We start from the raw sequence: 25535 nt of genomic DNA on the forward strand, positions 1-25535 counted from the left end.
ACCAGAATTCTTAATAACAAATAAAAAAATAATAAACAAAAAAACGATTGTATAAATTTCACATGAATTCACTTATTAAATCTAACTTTACCACCGGTTTAATGCAAAATTTACAAAACATTGAGTATATTTCTTTGTTTCATTCATTCCGCGGTTTGGCCACCAAGGCATGTTGATTAGGAAGAACGCATTAAATAGGAGTACCCTGGTGGTGCAGTCATTGACAGTGATACTAAAAACTAGAGAAAATATCTATTTAGTCAAATGATCATGCCACCAATCCCTGCACAACACATCATGATATACAAGCAACAAAACAGTTAAATAACTGTTTTCCTTCCAACCTACTCACAAATGGAGCCATGTAATTGCGACATGTGTAAAGAGTACAGACAAATAACATGTATGTCTCTCTCAAAGTCAGTGACCGAAATGTTATCATAGACGGTTGCGGATCAAACAAAGGTGTAAAAGATATAGAAATGGATTAACGTATTTAGATTATGTGAAGTCTCTCAATCATGGTTTGTTGATCGTTGGATCTTGATCATACACTTAAAAATTTAAAGATTGGAACTTTACATTTTATAAAATTAAAAGTATAGAAATGGATTAACGTATTTAGATTATGTGAAGGCCCATTGTATTTTTTGATGTTTTTTCGTAAGAAATAGTTTGACCTTTTTAATTAAAAAATTATAAGTATAATACATTATGCATTTTAATCTAAAAGAACATAAATAATTAAACTTTTTTTTTGGACGGAAACATAAATAATTAAACTTAGTAATACAATATAATTTTTTGTCTTTAATACAGTATTTTTTTTTGGCCTTTAATACAATATAAATTTAAATATTAAATAATTATATATAAATTAAATTAAATCTAATTTTAAATACATATGTGTAAGCCTAATTTGGTAATTATACATCCAAACTCAATTTTGACTCAAACTATCCAAACAACATGAAACGTTAAGAATCACTTTTACATTGATGTATCCAAACATAAATCAATTTTCTTCAACTCACTTTTAATCAAAATCAATTCTATCAAACTCATGGTTAGAAACAAAATTTGATTTATTTATTTGAAATAAAAAAAAGAAAGGGATTGGTTTTGAAGCAAAGACAAAACCGTGTAGGTCCCATTCAGCCAGCCATTGATGAAACTTCTACACATTTTCTCCATCTTTGCTTCTTCATTCAGAAAAACCAAAAATAATAAAAAATTAAGACTTAACTTTTTAACTTTAAATCCTTTCCCTTTCAACTTCCTCATATATAAATCACTCTCTCAACACATTTTCATTTCTCACAAACAAAATCTCCCTGGCTTTCACCACACAATCAAAATTCTCAGCTCACAAATTCACACTGCAATTTTCAATCATCATCAAAGAATAGCATTGAAAATCCATTGGATTCTTATTCCGCTCGCTCTCTCCCTTTTGATTTTCTTCTTTTCATTTCAATTACATACAAACTTTTTTCTGAAATGGGTAGCTTTTTAAATTTAAGTGCTTATAATCTGATTCTGCTTTTTATTTGATTCAGATTTTAAGCTTTTTACAACAACCCAGAAGCAAAAATTTGATCTTTCTTTTATAATTTGATCAAATCTTCATCTGGGTCTTTAAATTGCTTCATCTTGATTTGAATACTTGAATCTCTCTTTTTTACATATACCCATTTCAAAAAAATCACTTTTTTTGTGCTTTTTTTCTTTGTTTTGTGCTTGAGAGAGCGAGCGGAGAAAGTAATGGCTGCAGCTAAGAACAGTGGAAAATTCAATAAAGATTTTGGTGATGAAACTCACAACAATCGTAACAAGGTTATACAAATTGGTGAAAGCCAAGTTAATTGGGAGATTGAAAAAGGAAAAAGTGTTGAATCAAGCTCTTCTCAAAGGTATCATTGGAAGCCCGTTTTTGATGAAGCTTCTATTTCACATAATAGACCTTTCAAGAAAAGTAAAAGCCCTGAACGTGAAAATCAAAATCAAAATCAATTTTCACCTTTTTCTGTTCCTTCTTCAGCTTCTTCTTCTTCTTCTTCTTCTTCATCTTCAAGACTTGTTTTTCCTTTTGCTTTTGATAATACTTCACAACAATTTGGTCCCAACAACAATTTACCTTTTTACCCTTATCCACCACCTACACAAAACCAAAACCAAAACCAGCAACAAATGATATCTTTTGGGTCACAATCACAACAACAACAACAGAACAATATTGTTTCATATCCACCAATTTTGTCTCAACAACAACAGCAGCAACATCATCAACAACTTCTTCAATATTGGAGTGATGCATTGAATCTAAGTCCAAGAGGAAGAATGTTGATGATGATGAACAATAACAATAGGTACTTGGGGCAATATGGTAATAATAATGGACCAATGTTTAGGCCTCAAGTTCAACCTATAAGTACTACAAAACTCTATAGAGGAGTTAGACAAAGACATTGGGGAAAATGGGTAGCTGAAATTCGTCTACCTCGAAATAGAACTCGTCTTTGGTTAGGGACATTTGATACCGCCGAAGATGCTGCTTTAGCCTATGATCGCGAGGCGTTCAAGTTAAGAGGAGAAAATGCAAGGCTCAATTTTCCTGAACTTTTTCTCAACAAAGATAAAGATAAAGATAAAGAAAAAGAAAAAGAAAAATCAGCACCTTCATCACCACCTCCAACATCAACAAATGCAGATTCATCTGTTACTTCTTCGACAAGTAACACCGTGACAAAGCAGCCTGAGCCTCCACCGATGCAGACACTTCCAATAGAAGAGTCTAATGAGAATGACTCCGGAATTGGATCAAGTGAAGCTACGGTGAGCGAAGGTGGAGAAGGCGTTTCGCAGTCACAAGAATTGGTTTGGAGTGAAATGTCAGCATGGTTTAATGCTATTCCGGCGGCTTGGGGTCCAGGCAGTCCTGTTTGGGATGATAATCTTTTTTCACAGTCACAAAATCCTTTTTCCAATCTTAACCAACATGAAGAATTCAATGATTTTGATCCTCAGATAGGGTCAGGTTCTTCTTCCATTAGGCCTTTCTTTTGGAATCATGATCAAACTTGAGTTTTCTTTTGTCCTTGATCAATTGTTGCTGATATTTTTACCAGACAACTTTTGAATCTTTGGATAATTTTCTTGACCATATTTGAAGTAATGGATTCATTTCCTTCAATTAGGCTCAATGCATTTTTGAGCCTTTTAGCTTCAAGGTCATACACCTTATAGTCTTGCCTTTTACTTAACCCTTTTGATTTATTTAGTTGGTATGTTAGTATAGGTAGCTTACTTAGCATGACTAGGGAAGAAGGAAACTTTTTTGTGATTTCCTTCCTTCTTGGTTCCATCTGTTATGAGCTATGTTTTTGAGCTTCAAGGATGGATTTATATATGTATTATTATTGTTGTATTACATAATTTGCAGTTTGTTCATTGTGAAGTTTGTTTGTGCATAATGCTTGATGCATCATTTTCTAGTTTGTGTAGTTGTTGAATTAAATATATTGACTCACAGCATATGTTATGGCATATTACTATCAGTCTTTGATTATGTTTCTACCTTTACATTTTGAGTTTAATTGTTGTGCACTGTCGGTGTAAAGATTCTTTACACATACATCCAATGATGCGTTGCCACATCATTTAATGAATGTAACACATCATGTGTTTTTAAATACCATACATGATGTGTCAGTATATTATTGGATGCATGTGTAAAATAACTTTACACTGACGGTGCATATAAATTAAATTCTTACATTTTTCATTGTTTTGTGCAATTAACATGTTTTGTCCAACCAAAGCGTTTTATAAATAAAATAAGAAAAGAAAATGAGATATTTATATAGCTTCTAATATAAGTCAAATGTTTAAATAGCGTAGCTATTCAGGGTTTTTTTGAGTTTAACGTTTATAATAAGTTGATCCTTTTCGTAATTACTAAATCAGTCATTTAACTTTAAAATAGATCACACCGTTATCCTTTTATTGATTATTAGTTACTGAGATGTTTATGTTGCCGTTATCATTCAACAATTATTATTGCTATCGGAAACATTTGATATTTTTTTTTTATAAGCATCGGAAACATTTGATTACTACCAGCAACTGCAAGAATGATGTTGCTAATACTCCTTTACAAAGCACCCACATCAAGTTTAATGAATGATCTACATTTTAAATTTTGTTCACAACCTTCAAGATACATATAGTTTCTCCCGGCTAAAGTCCATAAAAGTATTTTTCTAACGGCTATGTAAGCTTACAATGTCATGTTACTCAATAAATGACCACATGAGTATTTTTATACGAATGATCATTAAAAAAATAATATTGCAATGCGTTAAAAAGTTAAAAGGACTAGTTTAAAACTTAGAAAACTAAAAGGATCAATTTGTTACAAACGTTAAACTTAAAATACTCCTAATTATAACGTATGTGATACCATATATATTGTCTCTATCTCTTCTACTTTTTATCTTTTACATTTTACACATATTTCAAAAATAAATATGAATTACATTTGACAACAAATTTTTATCATACCAATATTTTTTTTCTTTAATTATAATAGTGACCAAAAATAATACTTTGATAAAAAAAATTACATAGATTAACTTTTAGCTCGCCTAATTTTCTCTTCCTCTTGGTTACAAACAAGATATAAGGACAAAAATTAACACAGCATTTCCGGTTTCCGCATTAACTAGAGCAACTAATTTTTTATGTTTAAATAATAATTAATTAAAGTGGGTTATATAGGTGGGCCCAATCACCGGCCCATGAGATTAAACAAACATTTCTTACTTGTGACGGCACGACAATGATAAGTTTTAACAACATTATTAATGATTTTAATCATGCTATCAAACATGATTCCAATGGTAAGCATGTTGAATGAAACATTAAAAAAATTGGTCACAAAATATCTGATAGAAGATGCTATGCTACCTAGTGACGTCCATAGTTAAGCTTTTTTCTTATGGTTTGTATAATCTATAAACCAAACCCTATCTTCCAATGTCACTTTGATGCAAGAGGCTACCATCATCAATCATTTTTCATTTAAAAGCCAAAGCAAATACGAAATTTGCATTGTACTATTCTTCTTTCAACCCATATCTTAAGTTTGTGATAAGAAAACGTTTTTTGTACCTTATACATTAATTAATCGAAGTACAATTTTTATGTAATAATATTGTTTTAATTTATTTTTTTCCATAGGTTTCTTTCGATTCAAGTAATCTTATTTGAGACATCGACACTAAATGTTTTTTTTCTCTTTTTTCTCTTTATTCAAGTAAATCTTATTTAACACTAATTATTTTAATTCAAGTAACCTCTTTTCTCTTTTTAATAAATTTGAGAGTTAGCTTATTTATGTGGTGAGTAAAAGATGCAAACATAGTTGGAGTGTCTTCATTTTTCTTGTTAGACTATCTCCTTATGCCTTTTAAAAAAAAGTAGAGTGTCCAAAATTTAAATATTGATTCTTGTGTATTATATATATATTGAAGTAGCAAAGTTTTTCACAAGAAAAAGGGGGATTGAATTGTGAACCTATTAAAATTTACCTTTTAAAAATGTAACTCAACAGAAAACGTTAGAATGATCTCAGAAGAATCTGGTTAGCAGTAAAACAAATTCAAAGTGAATTGTGTGCTTAGTGATTGCTCAAAATAAAAGATAAGGAAAGTGAGAATCAACACACAACAATTATACTGGTTCACCTCGAATAGTGTGGGTTACGTCCATTTCTCACGCTCCGTGAGTATCCACTATAATCTTGAGATACTAGTAATCTCAAATTAAAAACCTTCTTGATCTAAACCAAGATCAATAACCTTAAGCCCTACAAGCTTAATATCTACATCAGTCCTACAGACTAAAGGTGTCACTCAATCAATAGTTACGTATTGACTTGAGCCAATCTTTCTTTTACAAAGAGTTGTTCGGATCACAAGCTTACAAATAAAACTCAATCAAGTTGAGAAGCTTAAGACAGATGCACTTAGTTCACTCAATAGTATACTGATCCAAGTATGTGATTTAGAGAGCTAGGAGTGAGAGTAGAAGAGTTTGATGACTTGTACGAAAAAGACAAGTGTAGATATTGATAGTTGTATTAGAAACTCTTAAATCTTCAAAGCACCAAAGTATGCTATTTATAGATGTTGTATGCTCTGAGTTTCGTGGTCTACAAGTAAGTTGAAGTGGAGCCAAAGACTAGCCGTTAGTCTTTTAAAATTCCGATCAAATATTAATCAAATAATATTTGATGAGAGAGAAGATGCTTTCATAAGAATGTTCTCAAAATGATGACGTCATGAAGAGCGTGAGTTTGAGCATCTCAAAGCTGTATGAACTTGTTCTCTACGAACAAACACTATAGAAGCCTTGTAGGATAAAAAACAACACCTGGATATAGCTGGATCGAATTTTTAAAGAATATGCAGAAAGTTTGCTTGATTCTCGAACGTTCTCAGATCGTTCTCCATAAATTTACTGATACTTGACCTAGATCAAATAGAGAGGTGTGCTTTGCTTGTTTTGTTGCGTGGGCCTCAAGGCATCCATGAAGATCAGAAAAGATGATAGCTGGTCTTCTTATCCTTTTACTATTCAAGTGTACTTGAGAAAGTACAATTTATAGCTTATTTGTTGAATCAAGGACATAATAGAATATATTGATGAGTCCTTTTGGTACCATTTTCAAAGTTGTTGTCTAAATCTTATTGGTCCATAATATGTCTTCAAATAATTTCTGATGAGAGCGTGTGAGCTTGAGAAATAAATTGTCAAGACAAGTTCATGTTTATTCCTTAAACATGACCAAATATGAACCTTTCTTTTTGCTATCATTTAATCCTTGTCTTAAATGACTTATATCCTGTAGAGATTCTCTTCAATAAAGTCCTTTGCAAAAGTGCTTATTTGTCTCTTGTTCAGATGGTATCAATTAAGTGCTTATTGTTGAGATATAAACTTGCACGTGAAAAAAGTGCAGACTGGAGAATGTTCTCTGATCATTCTTATAAACTTGCAGTTTTCAACAATTTCAAGTAGAGTGATATATAATGAATGAGCTTTTATTCCTGTCTATATTGATCACTCAAGAGCACTTGTTAGATCACAAAAAGATCAGAATTCACTTAAAATATAATTAAGATGTTTATTATCTTTAAAATATCAAATTAGGATTTTGCCTCAATATATATGGGTCCGGTTACTGTGCATAAGCCAAAGCTTATGCACCGTCCATAAGCTACAGTAAACTGCTGAATACACCCCCATGTCCTTGCTTCATACACCCCCACTTTGTACCAATAGACAAAATCTTTCCGACAAAACATCTCCACTCCAACTCCGTCGTCGCTTCCAACTCCGCCGTTTGCGTTCGTACCAATTCTAAGGTCGATTTGATTTCGTTGTTTTGATTTCGTTCCTTCCTTGTTGAATTTATGAAGATTTGCTTAAGAAAATTGATGATATTGGTTAATTCTTGTTTGTTCTAGTTTCTGCTGCAAGCCTCACATAACGAGAATAAGAACTTTTGATTTTGAAAGCGGTGAGAGTAACTCAACAGGATCATCGAAGCTTTGGAAGTTACGTGATCCAAAATTAAGAAGTAACAGTGACGGAAAAGGTTCGTGTTTTTGAATCTAACTCTCGATACTCACTCATCATCACCGTCGCCAACAACAACGTCGCCGGAATCATCCTCACAATGGTAAAACCAAAAGAGGTTCGAGATATTTTCTTCCTCTAATTTCTTCTGTATTCAAGTATTTGCAGTGTGTTTTGATTTTGGGAATTAGGTTTGGAAAGGGTTTTTGCTGTTGTTGTTGTTCTTGAGGCTTTGGTTTTTGAAAATGATACTTGAAACCATTTCACTAGACTAATGGTTTCAGTGTAAAACATATTGAAACCATTGGTTAAGTAAATGGTTTCAATTTGTAATGATGTATTTATATCATATGGTGCTAGTGCTTCTTTTGGGCCTGATATATATAAGTGAAGCATATATAATAATTAAGATCCATTGGTTTTGGCATCAAATTAGTCCTTGTGTGATTAAGCATATTGAAACACGGTCAATAAGACGAAAACCAAAATAATCAATGCAATACTAGTTCAAAACAAAATATAAAATCATTCACTTTTTTATCAGAAGTGAATTTAGATACAAGGTTTTGATTGATAGTCACTGCATTGTACATGATTTGAACAAGTAATCCTTCACTTAGCTCACCAGCTAGTCCAACCGCAGTTTCAACATTTTCCTTTTCAGCGATAACCACCTCGCAGTCAAACAATCGATTGTTTATATCTTTTATTTCTGCTAAAAGATTCTGATTTTCCTGCTGAGTTAACAATGTGACAGTAAGATTAGTGTGAAACCATTCTTTGTTCCCGGAAATTGTTTAATGCGATGATTTTGACTTGTTCTTGTAACTGGTTTTTAGTTTCTAGGAGGCCTGTTTTGATTTGTAAATTGTAGTGTAAGTGCAAGGTCTATATTTTGCTCTATGGAGTCTTTGTATAAGTGTTGTTCTACTATTTTTGATGTTTAATGCGATGATTTTGGCTTGTTCTTGTAACTGGTTTTTAGTTTTTAGGAGGTCTGTTTTGATTTGTAAATTGTAGTGTAAGTGCAAGGTCTATATTTTGCTCTATGGAATCTTTGTATAAGTGTTGTTCTGCTATTTTTCAGTTTTGGTCTTCTGTGATATTGTGTTTTAGGCACTAAGGAATGAACCTTGTTTTTTTCCCCTTGCACTACCTCAGGTCATTTGGCAAGAAGCAGTCTGTAATGTTTCCATTGAACTTGTATGCCTTAATTAATAATTCTTTAGTACTATATTAGAGAAATGCATTGCAATAGCATTATTCTTGGTAAATAGTGTAAATACTTGATATGAAACCATTACTCTTGGTAAATGGTTTCAGTGTATAACTTGCTGAAACCATAAAATCATACTTATGGTTTCAATGTTTGTACTAAATGGTTGTACTAAATGGTTTCCTAATTATATTTTGGGAATTAGGTTTGATTATTTTGGAATTGTGGATTATTACTCATATGTACCATTGGATTATCCTGACTTTTTACAGATACCTGGTCTTGTAAACGTGGATTTTTGCTGATGTAAAAGCTGTGATGAAAGACTCTGGAACTGCAATGCTTGGAGTAGGTGTTTCCTCCGGTAAAAACCGTGCAGAAGAAGCTGCAGAACAAGCTACTTTGGCACCTTTAATAGGATCATCTATTCAGTCAGCTACAGAGATAATGTATAATATTACTGGAGGAAAAGACATAACTCTTCAGGAAGTGAACAGAGTATCTCAGGTATTTCATTTTATCAGCACTTGTTGAAAGAGCATATTTATAATTCATTTTGCACTAAGGTTCTGTTTGGATAACTTAATTGAACTTATTTACTAGTATAAGCACTTGTGAAGTTGTTTGAGAGAGCTTACGGAAACAACTTATAACATGGTCATAAAATATTTTCATAAAAACAGCTTGTAGCTTATACATAAGCACTTACATGATAAGTGCTTAATTAAGTTATTTATCCAAACAGGGTCTGAGTTTATATTGTGCATCTGTGTAAAATATATGTATCCTTTATCTAAAACGGGTAATCTTTACAGGTTGTGACAAGTTTAGTCGATCCTTCTGCCAATATTATATTTGGAGTTGTCGTTGATGATCGCTACAATGGTGAGATTCACTTGACTATCATTGCAACTGGCTTCTCACAGTCCTTCCAAAAGATGCTACTAACAGATCCAAGGGCTGCAAAGCTTCTTGACAGAATACCTGGGGGCCAAGAAAGCAATCAAACATCTACTCCCCTTAAAGCCTCAAACTTTTCATCAACAGTTGCATCTAAAGCACCCCCACGAAAACTCTTCTTTTAGCTTCTCGGTTCTTTTGAACCTTTTCATAGTAGTTTTGTATCTGTAAAAAATTTTAAGCTTGATTTAGGCATCAATCTGGTTATGGTCTTGTCCCTCGATTATTGAGAATGATTTTACAAACTCAAAAAAAAATTAGTTATTGGCTTGACTCTGTGATTCACAATGTCAGTGTAACGTTTGTAACATTTTTGTTAAAGGAATGAGGATGTATATAAGTTACTTTGCGTTGAGAAAGAAGTTTCTACTGGGGTGCAGGAGTGACATAACTAAACACTCATATTACTTGTAGTTTGGATAAAGATGAGCACTCATATTAACTGAATATTATTAGCCCATGATGGATTTGTACACTGAAACCATTACTCTTGTTAAATGGTTTCAGTAAGTTATACACTGAAATCATTATGCTTGATAAATGGTTTCAGTAAGTTATACACTGAAACCATTAGTCTTGTTAAATGGTTTTAGTTACATATACACTTTTGATAAAAGGTTCAGGAACTTCCATTAGTTGAAACCTACTTAAGGATGGTCTTCGAATCAACCCATTTGAAGGACGTGCATTTGAATTCAACACATCACCTCTCTTCCGAGGTTTGAGGTTCATGGGTTGATTCGAAGACAATTCTCCTCTCTTCGAATCTAATACCTTAATTGTATATACTTGCTTGATAGTCTTCTATGAGAAACCAAAATACTTGTCTAATGGTTTTGTAATAGAACATTATTATTGTTAAATGATTTTAAATAAAGATTATACACTGAAACCATTACTATTGTTAAATGGTTTCAACATGTTATACACTGAAACCATTAGTCTTGTTAAATGGTTTCAGTGTTGTGAACCCATTAATATTGACTATGAGAGTAAAATAGATTTTTCAAATCCTTAATATTGGCATTTATAAGTGAATGTAATAGAACATTATTATTGTTAAATGATTTTAAATAAAGATTATACACTGAAACCATTACTATTGTTAAATGGTTTCATCATGTTATACACCGAAAACATTAGTCTTGTTAAATGGTTTCAGTGTTGTTAACCCATTAATATTGATTATGAGGGTAACAAAAAAAATATATTGATGACAAACATTCTCCTCCTCCCTCCTTTAATAATTTTCTTTCAAACAAAATACGAAATTCCCCTATATCTTTCCTCTCATCTCTCAAAGTCACTCCCATTTTTTTCATCTTAAGTCTTAACTATAAAAAAAACCTAAATCTTTTTACCTTTCACACCAAAAGATAATTCATAAAGAATTAGACAAGTAAAAGAAACATGACACTAATTCTCGCAATTTTTGACTTGAAAAATTATACATTGCTTAGTCCATATCAATAGTAGTAGTTACTAGTATATTTATAATCCATTGACTAATGTTATACACTGAAACCATTAGTCTTATTAAATGGTTTCAATATGTTATACACTGAAACCATTAGTCTTGTTAAATGGTTTCAGTGTTGTGAACCCATTAATATTGACTATGAGAGTAAAATAGATTTTTTAAATCTTGAATATTCAAACCATTATTCACAACCTATAGTACACACTTATTCACAAATGCATTTCCATTTTCGCCTTAAACTATAGAACAAATGTGATCAATAACCAAGCACTACCATCACCCCTATCTTATTGAACCAGTATGATCTATACAGTTTGACTTGAGCTGAAGAAGAAAAACCAAGACTCTTCAACCGAACCTGCAATTTAACATGGGAGATGACCAAATTAGTAACTTATTAGCAACATAAAATAACATCCTTACTAGTTAGCTCATCATTTGTTCAAAAATTCCAGTCTGCTTCCAGTCTATTGTTTTATCTGCATCACCCTGCAATTATTGAATGCTTCAGTGAAAATAACTTGAGTGACAATCCTAACAAGCTGCATGATTAATTGAGCAAAACTGTTTGTGCAAGGGTTTCTATTCTAACAAGACATTCACAATTACATGTTGCTTACCCCTAATTAGTTCCTATTCAATGAAGGTAAAAAATAATCATACATGACTTGAGCAGAAAAAATAATTAGACAACAACAAAAAGCGTTGAGTGAAATATAACTTAAGCAGAAAAACTAATCTGGTAAAACAACAATGCATGCATACATGACTCTTACATTTCCCTGAACACACCATGTAATTCAATTTCAATAAGGGACAAAAGCTATAAAGACTTACAGGACCACCAAAAGCTGTGAAGCCAGCAAGCTGCAACTCATCCAGTATACCATCCCCACCAATCACATAAACCTGAACATTGAGTAGTAACATTAGCTAGTAATTTAGTTGGTAACATAAAAAATGAAACAAGTGGAGGCAATGGAGTAAGCAAAGCAAGAAAGAACCTTGTTTTGGGTAGGGAAATTGTTGACCTTCAAGTACATAGCAGCTGCAAAAGACGACGAGAATATCTCATCCTGTAAGTAAAAGAAAAAAGATAACTAGTAAGGAAATTCTTCCCTTATCAATGTTATTAATTACTAATATTACCAATTTATAACATTATCAGCACCATTCAGTCCAAACCTGTAGCATTAAGTAACATAAATATCAAATGCACTGAAACCATTACACTTCTAACAAAATAAATCACAATGTAACACAACCAAACATCAAATTGTGTATTAAATCTGAATATTAAAACAAATTATCCAAACAACTGACACATTGTTATGTCCTACTTCTTTCCATTGGGCAGTCATCAAATTGGAATGAAAAAGATGTACTAAATCAGATCAAGCATGTTTCTATGGCCAAATTCTGCATTAATAGAACATACATTGTTCACTACTAACTCATAAGCTTATCAAATGAAACCATATACAAATCAGGAAACCAAAAAACCATATAATTTACTCCCTTTATCTATTCCAAAAACTGCAATCATTTCACATACAGCTACTAGGAAGATTACAATTCATTAAACTAAAATATCAAATACATTCATATAATAATGCTATTGAAAGTGCTGCATTCCATTTATTAAACTTTAGATATTACAAGCAAAAACAAACATAACCCAACTGTATAAAGATAAAGTTGTGCTGTGTTTAAGAAGAAAACTTAGTTTTAGTTGAAACTGGTTCTGAACCATTGCACATACACGAACCGGTTTAAAATAATGTTCTAGTTGATCAATTGATCAAACCTGAACCACAAAGTGGGTTGGTTTTTTTGGTCCAGTTAACCATGCACAAACCAACACATTAGATTCCATTGATTCAAAACCAAGTAGTGTCATATTGCAGGAAATGTGGAAAGGCAAGAAACCAAACCCAATTCCTTGGATGCATGATGAAAATAAGATATTATCAGCAAGAGGTCCTAAGTAAAAACTAACCCAAGAATTTTTACATCAATCAACCAACCCAAGATTTACATATTCAACTACTCAATAAACTACATTTCTTATGGTCAAGCATCATGTTAAACAAAGGATGTACAAAAAAAGTAGACACTGATGTAATAATGTTTTTGAAGGTTTGTTTCAGAATCATCATGGTGAGTGATTCTGACTTCTCAGGATCTTATGGTATTGCTAAGATCTTATTTCAAAGAAAATCCAATGTTTTTTCACCATCATTCAGGAGATAGATCTAAATAGTAAACTAGGAAAGAATAAACATTATCAAAATAAAGAGAAAATATAACATTGAAACCATAAGTATGGTTTTATGGTTTCAGCAATTATTCAATTCCTAAATTATTCAATTCAACATAATCTTCTTCTGTCAATGTGAAATCAATGGTGATGAATGATGAAATCAAAATTCAATTTAGTTTAACCTAATTCTCAAAATCAGAATCAAAATCAATGGTGATGAATGATGAAACCTAATTCTCAAATCAAAACAACATCCAGTTCAGACAAAATCAAAATGAATATCAAAATCAGAAGAAGCTTACTCTAGTACTACAATGAACAGACGATGGAGAGAATGGAGAAGATGACGGAGAAGAAACTTTGAAACGGAGAAGACGATGGAGAAGAAGCTTTGAAACGGCGACGGAGAAGAAGCTTACTCTAGTACTACAATGAACAGACGATGGAGAGAACGGAGAAGACGACGGAGAAGAAGCTTTGAAACGGAGAAGACGATGGAGAAGAAGCTTTGAAACGGCGACGGCGTAGACGAGCGATTTCGCAGCTGTGTGATCTGAGTGTGATCGTGTGTGACAAGGCTCACAGTGTCACACATTCAGATCGTAACACGTGGCAAAACAATTCCATGATCAAATGGCTATAATTGACTTATGTACTGTGCATAAAAATACCCTTATGCATATTAACTTTTGCCAATATATATATATATATATATATATATATATATATGTAGAAAAGTGTAACATCTTGTGACATCAATTTTTGGATAATTGGAGAAGTATAATTCAATAATAATGTAGAAAATTGTAACATCTTGTGACATCAATTTTTGGATAATTGGAGAAACATAATTCTTTATTATTTATTATGAGATTGATATAATATAAAAAAAAATAGAGATGAGAATGATATAATATAATATAAGGAAGTGACGTGGAAACAAAAAAAATAGATATGAAAATGATATAATATAAGGAAGTGATGTGGCATTATTGTGTGATTTAATTGGATGTAAGTGGGTGATGTGGATTAGGGTTAAGATGGATAGTAGGAGAACTATCTAGGAATTATATATATATATATATATATATATATATATATATATATATATATATATATATATATATATATATAATACAATATTTATACCAACTGAATTAAACTCATGTGGGCACATTTTTTTTTGTTGGTCAAGATGTGGGCACACTTTATTCACTTTAAATGATTTAAATATATACTTATTTTTGCAAATTAAAATCTAGACCATAATTGAAGACAACTTTTTTTTGAAGGAATAATTGAAGACAACTAAAAAAATAACTATCAATCTTGATCAGATATTTTCATGTACTAATAATTCACCCTTTTTTTTAAAGCTAAAATCAGAGTGTAAAAAAGTTGTAATGTTTCACATGTTTTCATTCTCTTTAATTCCTAATGAACAATTTATGTTCATTTTATTTGTAATTTAATCCTATGTATCATGTTAATCCTATGTTAGTCCATATTATGTTCAAATATGTCAACATTTTATCCATTATAGACTAAAAAAAGGCAGAATTTTTTGTGGGGAAAAAACATGTAATTTTTTATATGAACGAAAATTAAAATTTACCAATTTTATAAGAATGAAAAAATATTTAACTCAAATTAAAACAAATGGCCCTTAATATAATGAGAAATACAAAAAGTCCCATATATGAATTGGGCTTGCTCCAGTTTTAGATGCATTCACCTCAAAATAAATGGGCTTTCACCTTATCCAACGATGCAAATATCCTACCATTGACCTCTATTATGTGGGATTGATATTTCCAGTAGTAAAAATACACAGTTTACATCAAGATAGTCTAATATATTTTAATTCAAATGACATGTGTCATGTTTTTATTTGGTGTGCCCAATTTTGATGTGTTGTAGTTGTGCCTAGAGAAGAGTTTCTCTAATAATTGAGATATAAAACTATGTGCATTTTTGTGGTGCTGGCTCCTAACAGCCTTAAAAAATGAAGTCCATATTAATAAAGTAATGAGAGGCGGAAAGCCAGTCTCCCGGAACCTTAGTCTGAGCATCTTGTTATCATATCTTCGAGACTTGCTGGTCTGCTCTGTTAGGAGAACAAGTCCTCCCCCAGCTCAACAACAAAAACAAACAGAGGAGCCAACGGGGGAGCAAAAAGGAATCTCAGTTATTCGGGACAGAATTTAACACAGTAATTGTTAATGCAATTATTCATATCAGTTGTTAATGTAAAAAGTGGTCAACGAAAGTTGATGAATTTGGTTTAATATTTAATCCAGATACTTTCACTTTTGTTGACCCCTTTTTGCTTATATTTTGGGACGGAGGGAATATTTATTTTACTACGACATTATGAGATTAATTTAACTTTTTTTGTTTGTTTGGGTTTTTTTTTTTTTAAAGTTTACACACGATTCTATATTTCTTTTTTATTTTATAAGAACACGATTCTATATTTCTACTTATATATTAAGAGAGGCACTTTATTTATTTTTTTTGTAATTTATACAGGGCCTACTTCTTTCTTTTTTTGTGATTTATACAAGAACTATATTTACATATATTAATACGGGATTTTATTTTATTTTTTGACGAATACAGGATCCTATTTTGTTTTCTGTTATAATTCATATATTAATACGGAATCTATTTTTTTGTTTTTTACAAATATGGGATCCTATTTTGTTTTATGTTATAGTTTTTCATTCTTTTTATTTAAGAATTATGAAAATTTTAATATTAAAATATTATCTTTTGTAGTCTCATTTTACTTTTACCCCTGCTTGGTACGGGTCCGGATACTAGTAAATAGTAAAGCGTATAATAGAAAAAATAACATTAAATATTTCATTAATAACGTAAAGCGACTATAACTTTATATTAATATTTTTTCTCGCCTTGTAATTTGGTAAGGAGGATGAAGCATTAAATAGCCTTGTAATTTGGTAAGGAGGATGAAGCATTAAATAGCATTTTCCTTTTACTAAACAGAATCTAAATATTCACTTCAATTTGCCTTCATATGAACATTTAGGAAATGAGCTAGGTGCTTCATTTGTTTTATACCTTTGTTTTTTTATTTTCCTTTTGCCATCAAAACTCCTTCACACACACACAAAAACACACTTCACCCTGCTTTCAAGATGGAAAACATCCAACACAGTAATGTAGAAGTGAAAGGACTAAAGCTGCATGTAGCTGAGATTGGAACTGGTATATCAAAAACCTTATATCATATTTTTTTTTTTCTTGATTGATTCATTAATCCAAAGTATTATAACACTATTTTTGTTTGCTCAGGTGATAAGGTAGTGGTTTTCTTACATGGATTCCCAGAAATATGGTATACATGGAGACACCAAATGATTGCTGTTGCAAATGCTGGTTACCGTGCTATTGCCTTTGATTTTAGAGGCTATGGACTTTCTGATCATCCAGCAGAACCAGAGAAAGCAAATTTAATGGACCTTGTTCATGAAGTCAAGGATCTTTTAGATTCACTAGGTATCAGCAAGGTAAGAATCAATATGTTCTATACAATAAAATTATATTTTGTACAATTTTAGGTTCAACTGGCCAATCGCGATATTGTTAGGTTAGATACCTTCGCCCAAATTTATATTTGGACTTGCAGTTGTGTGTGTGAGTTTCATTGGTGTTATTCACTTCGTCTAAGATAAAATAAAATTAAAAATGAAGGCTTGTGGTAGAGATTCTCTCCTGGGACATCTTATCCACCCATTTCTCATCCACCATTTCGTTTGAGTCACGATACTCTCCATTACTATAGTTTTAAATAGTTTTATAATATAGTATATTAAATAATTGGATCTACTAAATATTAGTATATTATTGCATTAATTATTATTCTCAAAATTTTAGTAATTGCAAAAATGAAGAGTATCTTGATTCATTTCGTTTAGCACATAAAATTTGTAATTATTAAAAAATAATCAAAGGTAGATATTACATTGGATGTAGGGGAGACAATTTGTTTCCCTTGAAGTGGCTCATTATGATGGAGAGAAAATGAAATATTAACTAGAAATTATGCATTTTTTGAAGTAAGTTTTTTGAAGACTCAGTATCCGGGCCTAATGACCGACTAATCCAACCCGAGGGACACAATCTTAGTGTCCACTAGCAAGTGGCCCATTTCAAGCCATAACTTTTTTGTTATGTATTGAGTATTGACTGATCTAACATAGAAATTGACATCGAAAGGATTCAAACTTATCTTGAGAGGAGCACATTTTCACAAATAATGAAAACCATTCTCTTGTATTTTTATTGTTTCTAAAAAATGCAGACAATTATTCATTTCGATAGTCTATTATCTTTTTATCAGAAAATAATATTAACAAAAATTTTAGAAAATATTTTCACAAACTAAACATGAGTTTTGTTGAGTTGAAAGTTTGTGTAATAGAAGGAAAAAAGTTTGAGGAAAGGATAGAGAACAATTAAGGTAAAAAACAAGTCTAATAGTTTTTGGTTGTGCAATTTCAATTGCTTTCTGTCTATCAGGCTTTCCTTATTGGTAAGGACTTTGGTGCCCTCCCAGCATATCTTGTAGCTGCTGTCTATCCTGAAAAAGTAGCTTCAGTCATTACTTTAGGTATTCCTTTCATGCTTCCTGGTCCTTCTGTTGTCCAGAACCATCTTCTTCCAAAAGGCTTCTACATTACTAGGTGGCAGGTGCAAATCCTCTGCCATAATCATTTTTAACTTTCTCTACACTCCTTCTGAACTTAAATATAAACAAAAAATACATGTATCTGGTTCACGTTTGAACCAGATACATGTACTTATTTTTGCTTATATTTAAGTTCGGAGTAGTCTATGACAATATTGAACGATTGTGTATTCACTAATTCAGGAACCTGGGAGGGCAGAAGCAGATTTTGGCCGATTTGATGTTAAGTCGGTTATAAGGAACATTTATATTCTGTTTTCGAAAAGTGAGATTCCAGTAGCAGGTGATGATCAAGAAATCATGGACTTGTTTAATCCATCTACTCCTCTCCCATCATGGTTCTCTGAGGAAGACTTGACAGTTTATGCATCACTATATGAAAAATCTGGCTTCAGATTTGCATTGCAGGTTCCATACAGGTAATCAAAAACTCACAATTCAACTTATATATTTAATAATAGTAATTGGAATATTCAATATTCGTACATTGCATTATGTTGGTGTTAGTGGAACTGAACTCGAATCACTTAGTTTGATCCATCAAATTACTAATAAAAGAGAAACTCGAATATATATATTTGTAATTTTGATTTCGATACATTTAGAGAGTGTAGAGATACCACCTCACACATTTATAGAGCAAAATGAATGTTTCCTCGTTCTCGTTTCCTTGTTTTTTGTATTAAGTCTATTTTTTCCAATGCCCTAAAGTAGAAATTGTCTCTAACCATACATGTATCATTTTAGAAAACATTGTTTATGATCCAAACAGGTCTGTGACAGTGGAAAGTGGTCTAACTGATCCTAAAATCAATGTTCCTGCACTACTGATAATGGGTGAGGAAGACTATTTCTTCAAGTTTCCTGGCATGGAAGACTACATCAGAAGTGGAGTGGTGAAAAATTTTGTGCCAGACTTGGAAACTATATATATTCCAGAAGGAAGCCATTTTGTTCATGAACAATTCCCAGAAAAAGTGAACAAGATCATCATTGAGTTCCTTGACAAACAAACTATCTGATTCTGATTGTGATTGTGATTGTGATAATGGAGTCTAAGAGTCTTATGCTTAATGTTGTACTTCTTCGGTTCTTAATTACTTGTCGCTTATCGATTTTGTAGAAAAATAATGTTTCTATTTCCTTGTCAATTTTAAAGTTCAATGTAACATTTATTAGTATTTTGTCAATAATGTCCGTAAGTATTTATTGCAGATAAAAAAAAAATGAAATGAGACAATAAATGATTAAGGGTATTATACGGAAAAGAGAAATAATAATGTTATAAAAGTAACAAAATTTATTGATCAACATGTATAAAAAGTAAAATAGCAACAAATAAATAGGAACGGACATTCAAATAAGTAATTTGAGCAAGAACTCAGTATGATTTTATTCTACAATGGCAAATATTAGTATAATTAATATTCCTTTGTATGTGAGGATTGTTCGGGTGAACCAGAGTTCGATTTCTGGTGGAAACAATTCTTGGTCAGACTTTTCTAACCTCGCGACCGAACTCTAGGTTACCAGAATCCCCTTCCTCGGAGACTAAAAGTATCATTTTTATTTTTCAGAGACTAAAATCAAAATTCTTTTAGACAAAAACCTTAATTAACCTTTTTTAAGCACATTATTAAATATACTTTATCCAAACATGCCTTAATCTCTCACCATTGACCTTTGTTTACAAAACAGCATCTAAATATTCACCTCAATTTGTCTTCATCTGAAAATTTAGGAAATGAGGTAGGTGCTTCATTTGTTTTATACTTTTGTTTATTATTCTCCTTTTGCAATCATAAGTTCATAACTCTCTCACAAACACACTTCACCCTGCATCCAAGATGGAGAACATCAAACACAGTCATGTAGAAGTGAAGGGACTAAAGCTCCATGTAGCTGAGATTGGAACTGGTATATTCAACACCCTCATCATATCAGAAACATTCTTAATTGATTCATTTCCAAAGTTTGACAATACTTTTGTTTGTGTATTTATGCAGGTGAAAAGACAGTTCTTTTCTTACATGGATTTCCAGAAATATGGTATACATGGAGATATCAATTGATTGCTGTTGCAAATGCCGGTTACCGCGCTATTGCCTATGATTCTAGAGGCTATGGACTTTCTGATCATCCAGCTGAACCAGAAAAAGCTACTTCATTGGACCTTGTTCATGAAGTCAAAGATCTTTTAGATTCATTAGGCATCAGCAAGGTAAGGATCATTTTATGAATTTTCCACCCGACTCATTTTGCGATAATTTTTACTGATGTGGCATCTTTCAATAGCGCTTATTCGGCCACACTTGATACCAATTAATATTCAGTGTGGCCAAATAAGCGATGCTACGTTATTAGTAGAAAAAAAAATTGAGATGAAAGGATAAAGAATAAGAACCTTTTGATTAAGATGAAAAACTTATCTAATAGTTTATGGATGTGCAATTTCAATTGCTTTTATCAGGTTTTCCTTATTGGTAAGGACTCTGGTGCCATCGTAGCAAATCTTGTACCTGTTGTCTATCCAGAAACAGTAGCTTCTCTCATTACTTTAGGCATTCCTTTCATGAATCCTGGTCCTTCTGCTATCCAAAACGATCTTCTCCCAAAAGGCTTCTACATTACTAGGTGGCAGGTGCAAATTCTATTCCAATCATTTTTATTTTTCTCGATACTTCTTCTGGACTTAAATATGAGCAAAAAAGTACATGTACTGAGTAAGTTCGGTCTGCATTTGAACCAGATACATGTACTTTTTTGCTTATATTTAGGTTTGGAATAGCTTATGACAAAGATGAACTATTGAGTATATTAATTCAGGAACCTGGGAGAGCAGAAGCAGATTTTGGCCGCTTTGATGTTAAGTCGGTTATAAGGAACATCTATATTCTCTTTTCGAAAAGTGAGGTGCCAGTAGCAAATGATGATCAAGAAATCATGGACTTGTTTAATCCTTCTACTCCCCTTCCACCATGGTTCTCTGAGGAAGACTTGACAGTTTATGCATCACTCTATGAAAAATCTGGCTTCAGATTTGCATTGCAGGTTCCATACAGGTAATCAAAATCTTACAATTCAATATTCACACATTCGTACATTATGTAACATTCGTACATTATGTAACGTAAATTTGAGTGGAACTGAACTCTTGTTACTTAAACAAAGCATCTGGTTTGAACCTTGTGAATAGAGAAACATAGTTGGACTTGGAGACTCCATCGAAAGTGGTTAGCCAGATTCCTCGCCAAACATTAGTCATCCTCGCAGATGTATTTGTAATTTCGATACATTTAAGTACTATAGTCATAGTGGCACGACCTCACGCATTTAGTGACCAAAATGACTGTTTACTAGTTGCGTAACTTTAGGGTGCATAGTTGTATCAATTTATAAAACATTGTTTATGATCCACGCAGATCTCTCACAGTGGAAAGTGGCCTAATCGATCCTAAAGTCAATGTTCCCGCACTGCTGATCATGGGCGAGGAAGACTATTGCTTCAAGTTTCCTGGCATGGAAGACTACATCAGAAGTGGGGTGGTGAAAAACTTTGTGCCAAACTTGGAAACTATATATATTCCAGAAGGAAGCCATTTTGTTCATGAACAATTCCCAGAGAAAGTGAACAAGCTCATCATTGAATTCCTTGACAAACAAACTATCTGAATGACAGATAATTCCCTTGTGCTTGTGTGGTTTGAGTGTGATTTCTATTCTGTGCATTGTACCTCCCATTCCAATAAGTGATTTGAGCAAGAACTCTGTAGGATTTTATTCTACAATCATAAACATTTTCTACAATGAGATTCCTTTTAATTTGGCAAATATTAGTTAATATTCTGTTGTAGGCGAGGACCACACTATCTTTCTCCTAATCACTTTACTCCGTAACTATCTGGATCCAATCATCGAACCAATCTTATATCTAACGGTCCACAATGAGATAAAAAGGATTACAATCATAATTTGAGGACTTTTTGAAGAATGAAATTTGATGATCTATCTATAAAAAACTCAATAATCATTGTTACAACAGAAACCATTGCCCAGTTTCTTTCTAATTTAATTTCTGCTGCAGTTTACTTTCACAAGTTTCAAAGAGAAATGCTAATAATACACACTTTTGAACAATAACTGGTGCTTAAAGTTAAAGTAAAATAAAGACACCTAGATTTCATCCCTAAGATAATTGCACAGTGAAATGGTTGCATTGAAAACTAACTAAAACAAACAAAAGTCTTAACTCATAGCTAATAAACTGCCAAATCAGTATACCGCGTTTGAATTGATGAGTTTACTTATAAAGTCATGTGGATGTAATTCATTCTATAGTCTATACATTTGTCAAACAAGTATATACTTTAGCATTTTTTAGCAACCACTCATTCCCTTATCATAACATTTATTAAACCTCACACATGTAACATCTTATATTTAATATTCAATAAACACAATTTGGCAACACTTTCTCTTTCAATCTCAGTCCTTTCCAAATGCCTCAACTTAAGCTACTTTTCATTCTTCTTCACACTGTAAACATAATTATATGTTGTGTTTCCACTACTGAATTTGTCTATAATACAAACTTCAACTCAACAAATATTAGCCTATATGGAAATGCAACCATTCAAAATTCCATTCTCACTCTCCTTAATGATACTTCCACTTCCTTCTCAATAGCTCGTGCTTTTTACCCTCACAAAGTACCTACAAAACCCCCAAACTCTTCCACACTTCTCCCCTTTGTTACTTCCTTCATTTTCGCGGTTTCTCCTACCAAACACTTTATCCCAGGACATGGCTTTGCCTTCATATTCACATCTTCAAGAGATCTAAATGGAACAACATCAACCGAGTATATCGGTTTACTCAATTTCAACAATGATGGTAACTCTAACAACCATGTTTTTGCAGTTGAATTTGATATTGTTAAAAACGAACAATTCAACGATACAAATGATAATCATGTTGGTATTGATGTAAACTCGCTTACATCTTTAACTTCACATGAGGCTGGCTACTGGGGTGGAAAATATGGCAATGAATTTAAGGTGCTGAAGATGAAAAGTGGAGAAAACTATCAAGTATGGATTGAGTTTAACCATTCTCGTCTAAACGTTACAATGGCTCGGGCAGGGCGAAAGAGGCCTCATGTGCCTCTTATCAGTATGAATCTTAACCTTTCTGGGGTTCTTATGGATGAAACTTATGTTGGATTCTGTGCAGCCAATGGGGTGAAAAAAGATAGTGTTAAGATTCTTGCTTGGAGCTATAGTAATAAGAATTTTTCAATTGGTGATGCTTTAGTTACACACAACTTGGCTTCATTTGTCCCTCAAAAAGGATGGTTTTCTGGAGGAAATGCTATAGCTGTAGAAATAACTAGTGTTGTGTGTGTATTAATTATCATTGGTTGTGCTGCGTTATTCATTCTCTATAGGGGAAATAAAGAAGAAGAGATTGAAGATTGGGAAATAGAGTATTGGCCACATAGGATTAGTTTCCAAGAGATTCATGCAGCAACAGGAGGGTTCTCTGAAGAGAATGTGGTTTATGTAACAGGGAACAAAAGTGTACATAAAGGGATGTTGCAAGGAGTTGAAGTCGCGGTCAAGAGAATCCCTCACCAAAGAGAAGGGATGAGAGAGTTTTTGGCTGAGGTTTCAAGCATAGGAAGATTGAAACACAGAAATTTAGTAGGATTTCGAGGTTGGTGCAAAGAAGACAAAGAAAACTTGATTCTAGTGTATGATTTCATGAACAATGGAAGTTTAGACAAATGGATATTTGAGTGCGAAGAAGGAAAGATGCTAACATGGGAAGAGAGGGTTAAAGTTTTGAAAAATGTAGCCGTGGGGATTCTATACATGCATGAAGATTGGGAAGTTACGGTCTTGCATAGGGACATCAAAGCAAGCAATGTTCTACTTGACAAGGACATGAATGCTAGATTGGGGGATTTTGGTTTGGCTCTTATGCATGAGCATCATGGAGAAGTGGCTAGTACAACAAAAATACTAGGGACATTAGGATACATTGCTCCGGAAGTGATTCAAATAGGAAGAGCGTCGACTATGTCTGATGTGTTTGGCTTTGGAATATTGGTCTTGGAAGTAATTTGCGGACGAAGACCTATTGAAGAACATAAGCCAGGGCTAATCGAATGGGTGGAGTCTCTAATGGTGCTCGATCAATTGCACAATGCTATTGATGAAAGGTTAAAGAAAAAAGGAGGATACCCTATTGAGGAAGCTGAGAGACTGCTACATTTGGGTTTGTTGTGTTCAAATTCAGACCCTAGTGTTAGACCAACAATGAGACAGATTGTGAAAATGTTGGAGGGAGATGTTGACATCATCGAATCTGATGAAGAAAATATGGAAACAAGTTTGCTTAGAAGAATAAAATCAGCTGCAATGTGGCCTAGAACTGAAAGTGGACTTCAAAACAAAGATCACCCTACTTTTGAAGAAGTTCTAATGTTCCGTTATAATTCTAAGTCGTCTACAAGTGGCTCAAGTTCCATTCCGCAAGGACCACAATCAGATTCAGATATCATTCGAGATGGTCAGTAATGTTGTAGATTTTAATTTATCCATAATGTCACACTAAGTGAAGAATATTCGAGGTCTTAAGCTCATTTGGAGTTGGTTTGTGTACATCACAAAAGCATGCAAGTTGCACTATCCCCTGAGTTAATTGATTTCTGCTATAAGTTTTTGACATATTTCATAAAATTTTGTATATTTAAAAGGCCAAAATTCTGTGCAAAATTGTATAATGTCATCAGAAGATGTATACTTTTGTAAACACCACTTTGATGCATTGATATATTTGTATGTGTCCATATGTTTGATTCTAAAGGAAAATATTTTTGAAATGACAATGGTAATTCAAATATGATGCATTTTGCAAGAGTTTAGATTAAAAAGTTTTGCGGTCTCCACTCTCCACAACATCATTGCAACCGCATTGGATGCATTTTCCAGCATTTTGTTGCAACAACCAGAGTTTAAAACAATGCTTATAAATGCTTATGTATAAGTTTTTCTATAACAAAAGATACAATCAAATCAAATTGTTTTCATATAATCTATAAACCGTTTTATAAGCTATCTAGGAGAGCTGATGGAAATAAGCTAAAAACAGCTTATGGACATGTCATAAGTTGGAGCACAAAATCTGTAACAGTAACAACTCGACTATTTCTTTCCCAATTTAAACCCTAAATTTCACAATTTCTAATTAA

At 32.5% G+C, this 25535-nt stretch overlaps 4 protein-coding genes, 1 long non-coding RNA gene and 1 pseudogene across 6 annotated transcripts; 5 read left to right on the plus strand and 1 right to left on the minus strand.

Annotated features, from left to right (window-relative positions):
• Window positions 1-1216: 1216 nt before the first annotated feature.
• LOC123894685 (ethylene-responsive transcription factor ERF053-like) lies at window positions 1217-3546 on the plus strand. Its single transcript, XM_045944741.1, has one exon. The coding sequence runs from the start codon at window positions 1765-1767 to the stop codon at window positions 3082-3084; it is 1320 nt and encodes a 439-aa protein (XP_045800697.1). The 5' UTR covers window positions 1217-1764; the 3' UTR covers window positions 3085-3546.
• A 4198-nt stretch (window positions 3547-7744) lies between these two features.
• Window positions 7745-10170, plus strand: LOC123896593 (annotated as a pseudogene).
• Window positions 10171-11231: 1061 nt separating this feature from the next.
• LOC123894686 lies at window positions 11232-14210 on the minus strand. Of its 2 annotated transcripts, XR_006803892.1 has the most exons (5): window positions 13866-14210; window positions 12450-12485; window positions 12305-12376; window positions 12138-12209; window positions 11232-11789 (listed from the first exon to the last, which is right to left on the minus strand). It is a non-coding gene; the product is annotated as an uncharacterized LOC123894686 (long non-coding RNA). The 2 variants fall into 2 exon arrangements; XR_006803891.1 differs by lacking the exon at window positions 12450-12485 and having other exon boundaries at window positions 13866-14203.
• Window positions 14211-16484: 2274 nt separating this feature from the next.
• On the plus strand, window positions 16485-19470 carry LOC123894688 (bifunctional epoxide hydrolase 2-like). The gene is made up of 5 exons (XM_045944743.1): window positions 16485-16797; window positions 16885-17099; window positions 18112-18282; window positions 18464-18699; window positions 19053-19470. The coding sequence occupies exons 1-5, from the start codon at window positions 16728-16730 to the stop codon at window positions 19300-19302; spliced, it is 942 nt and encodes a 313-aa protein (XP_045800699.1). The 5' UTR covers window positions 16485-16727; the 3' UTR covers window positions 19303-19470.
• A 487-nt stretch (window positions 19471-19957) lies between these two features.
• LOC123894689 (bifunctional epoxide hydrolase 2-like) lies at window positions 19958-24289 on the plus strand. The gene is made up of 5 exons (XM_045944744.1): window positions 19958-20197; window positions 20287-20501; window positions 20751-20921; window positions 21107-21342; window positions 21703-24289. The coding sequence occupies exons 1-5, from the start codon at window positions 20128-20130 to the stop codon at window positions 21950-21952; spliced, it is 942 nt and encodes a 313-aa protein (XP_045800700.1). The 5' UTR covers window positions 19958-20127; the 3' UTR covers window positions 21953-24289.
• Window positions 22780-25011, plus strand: LOC123894687 (probable L-type lectin-domain containing receptor kinase VII.2). The gene has a single exon (XM_045944742.1). It carries the CDS (start codon window positions 22780-22782, stop codon window positions 24859-24861), a length of 2082 nt encoding a protein of 693 aa, XP_045800698.1. The 3' UTR covers window positions 24862-25011.
• The last annotated feature ends 524 nt before the right edge of the window (window positions 25012-25535 follow it).

Source organism: Trifolium pratense, linkage group LG7 (assembly GCF_020283565.1).
Source record: "Trifolium pratense cultivar HEN17-A07 linkage group LG7, ARS_RC_1.1, whole genome shotgun sequence".
Lineage (NCBI taxonomy): Eukaryota > Viridiplantae > Streptophyta > Magnoliopsida > Fabales > Fabaceae > Trifolium > Trifolium pratense.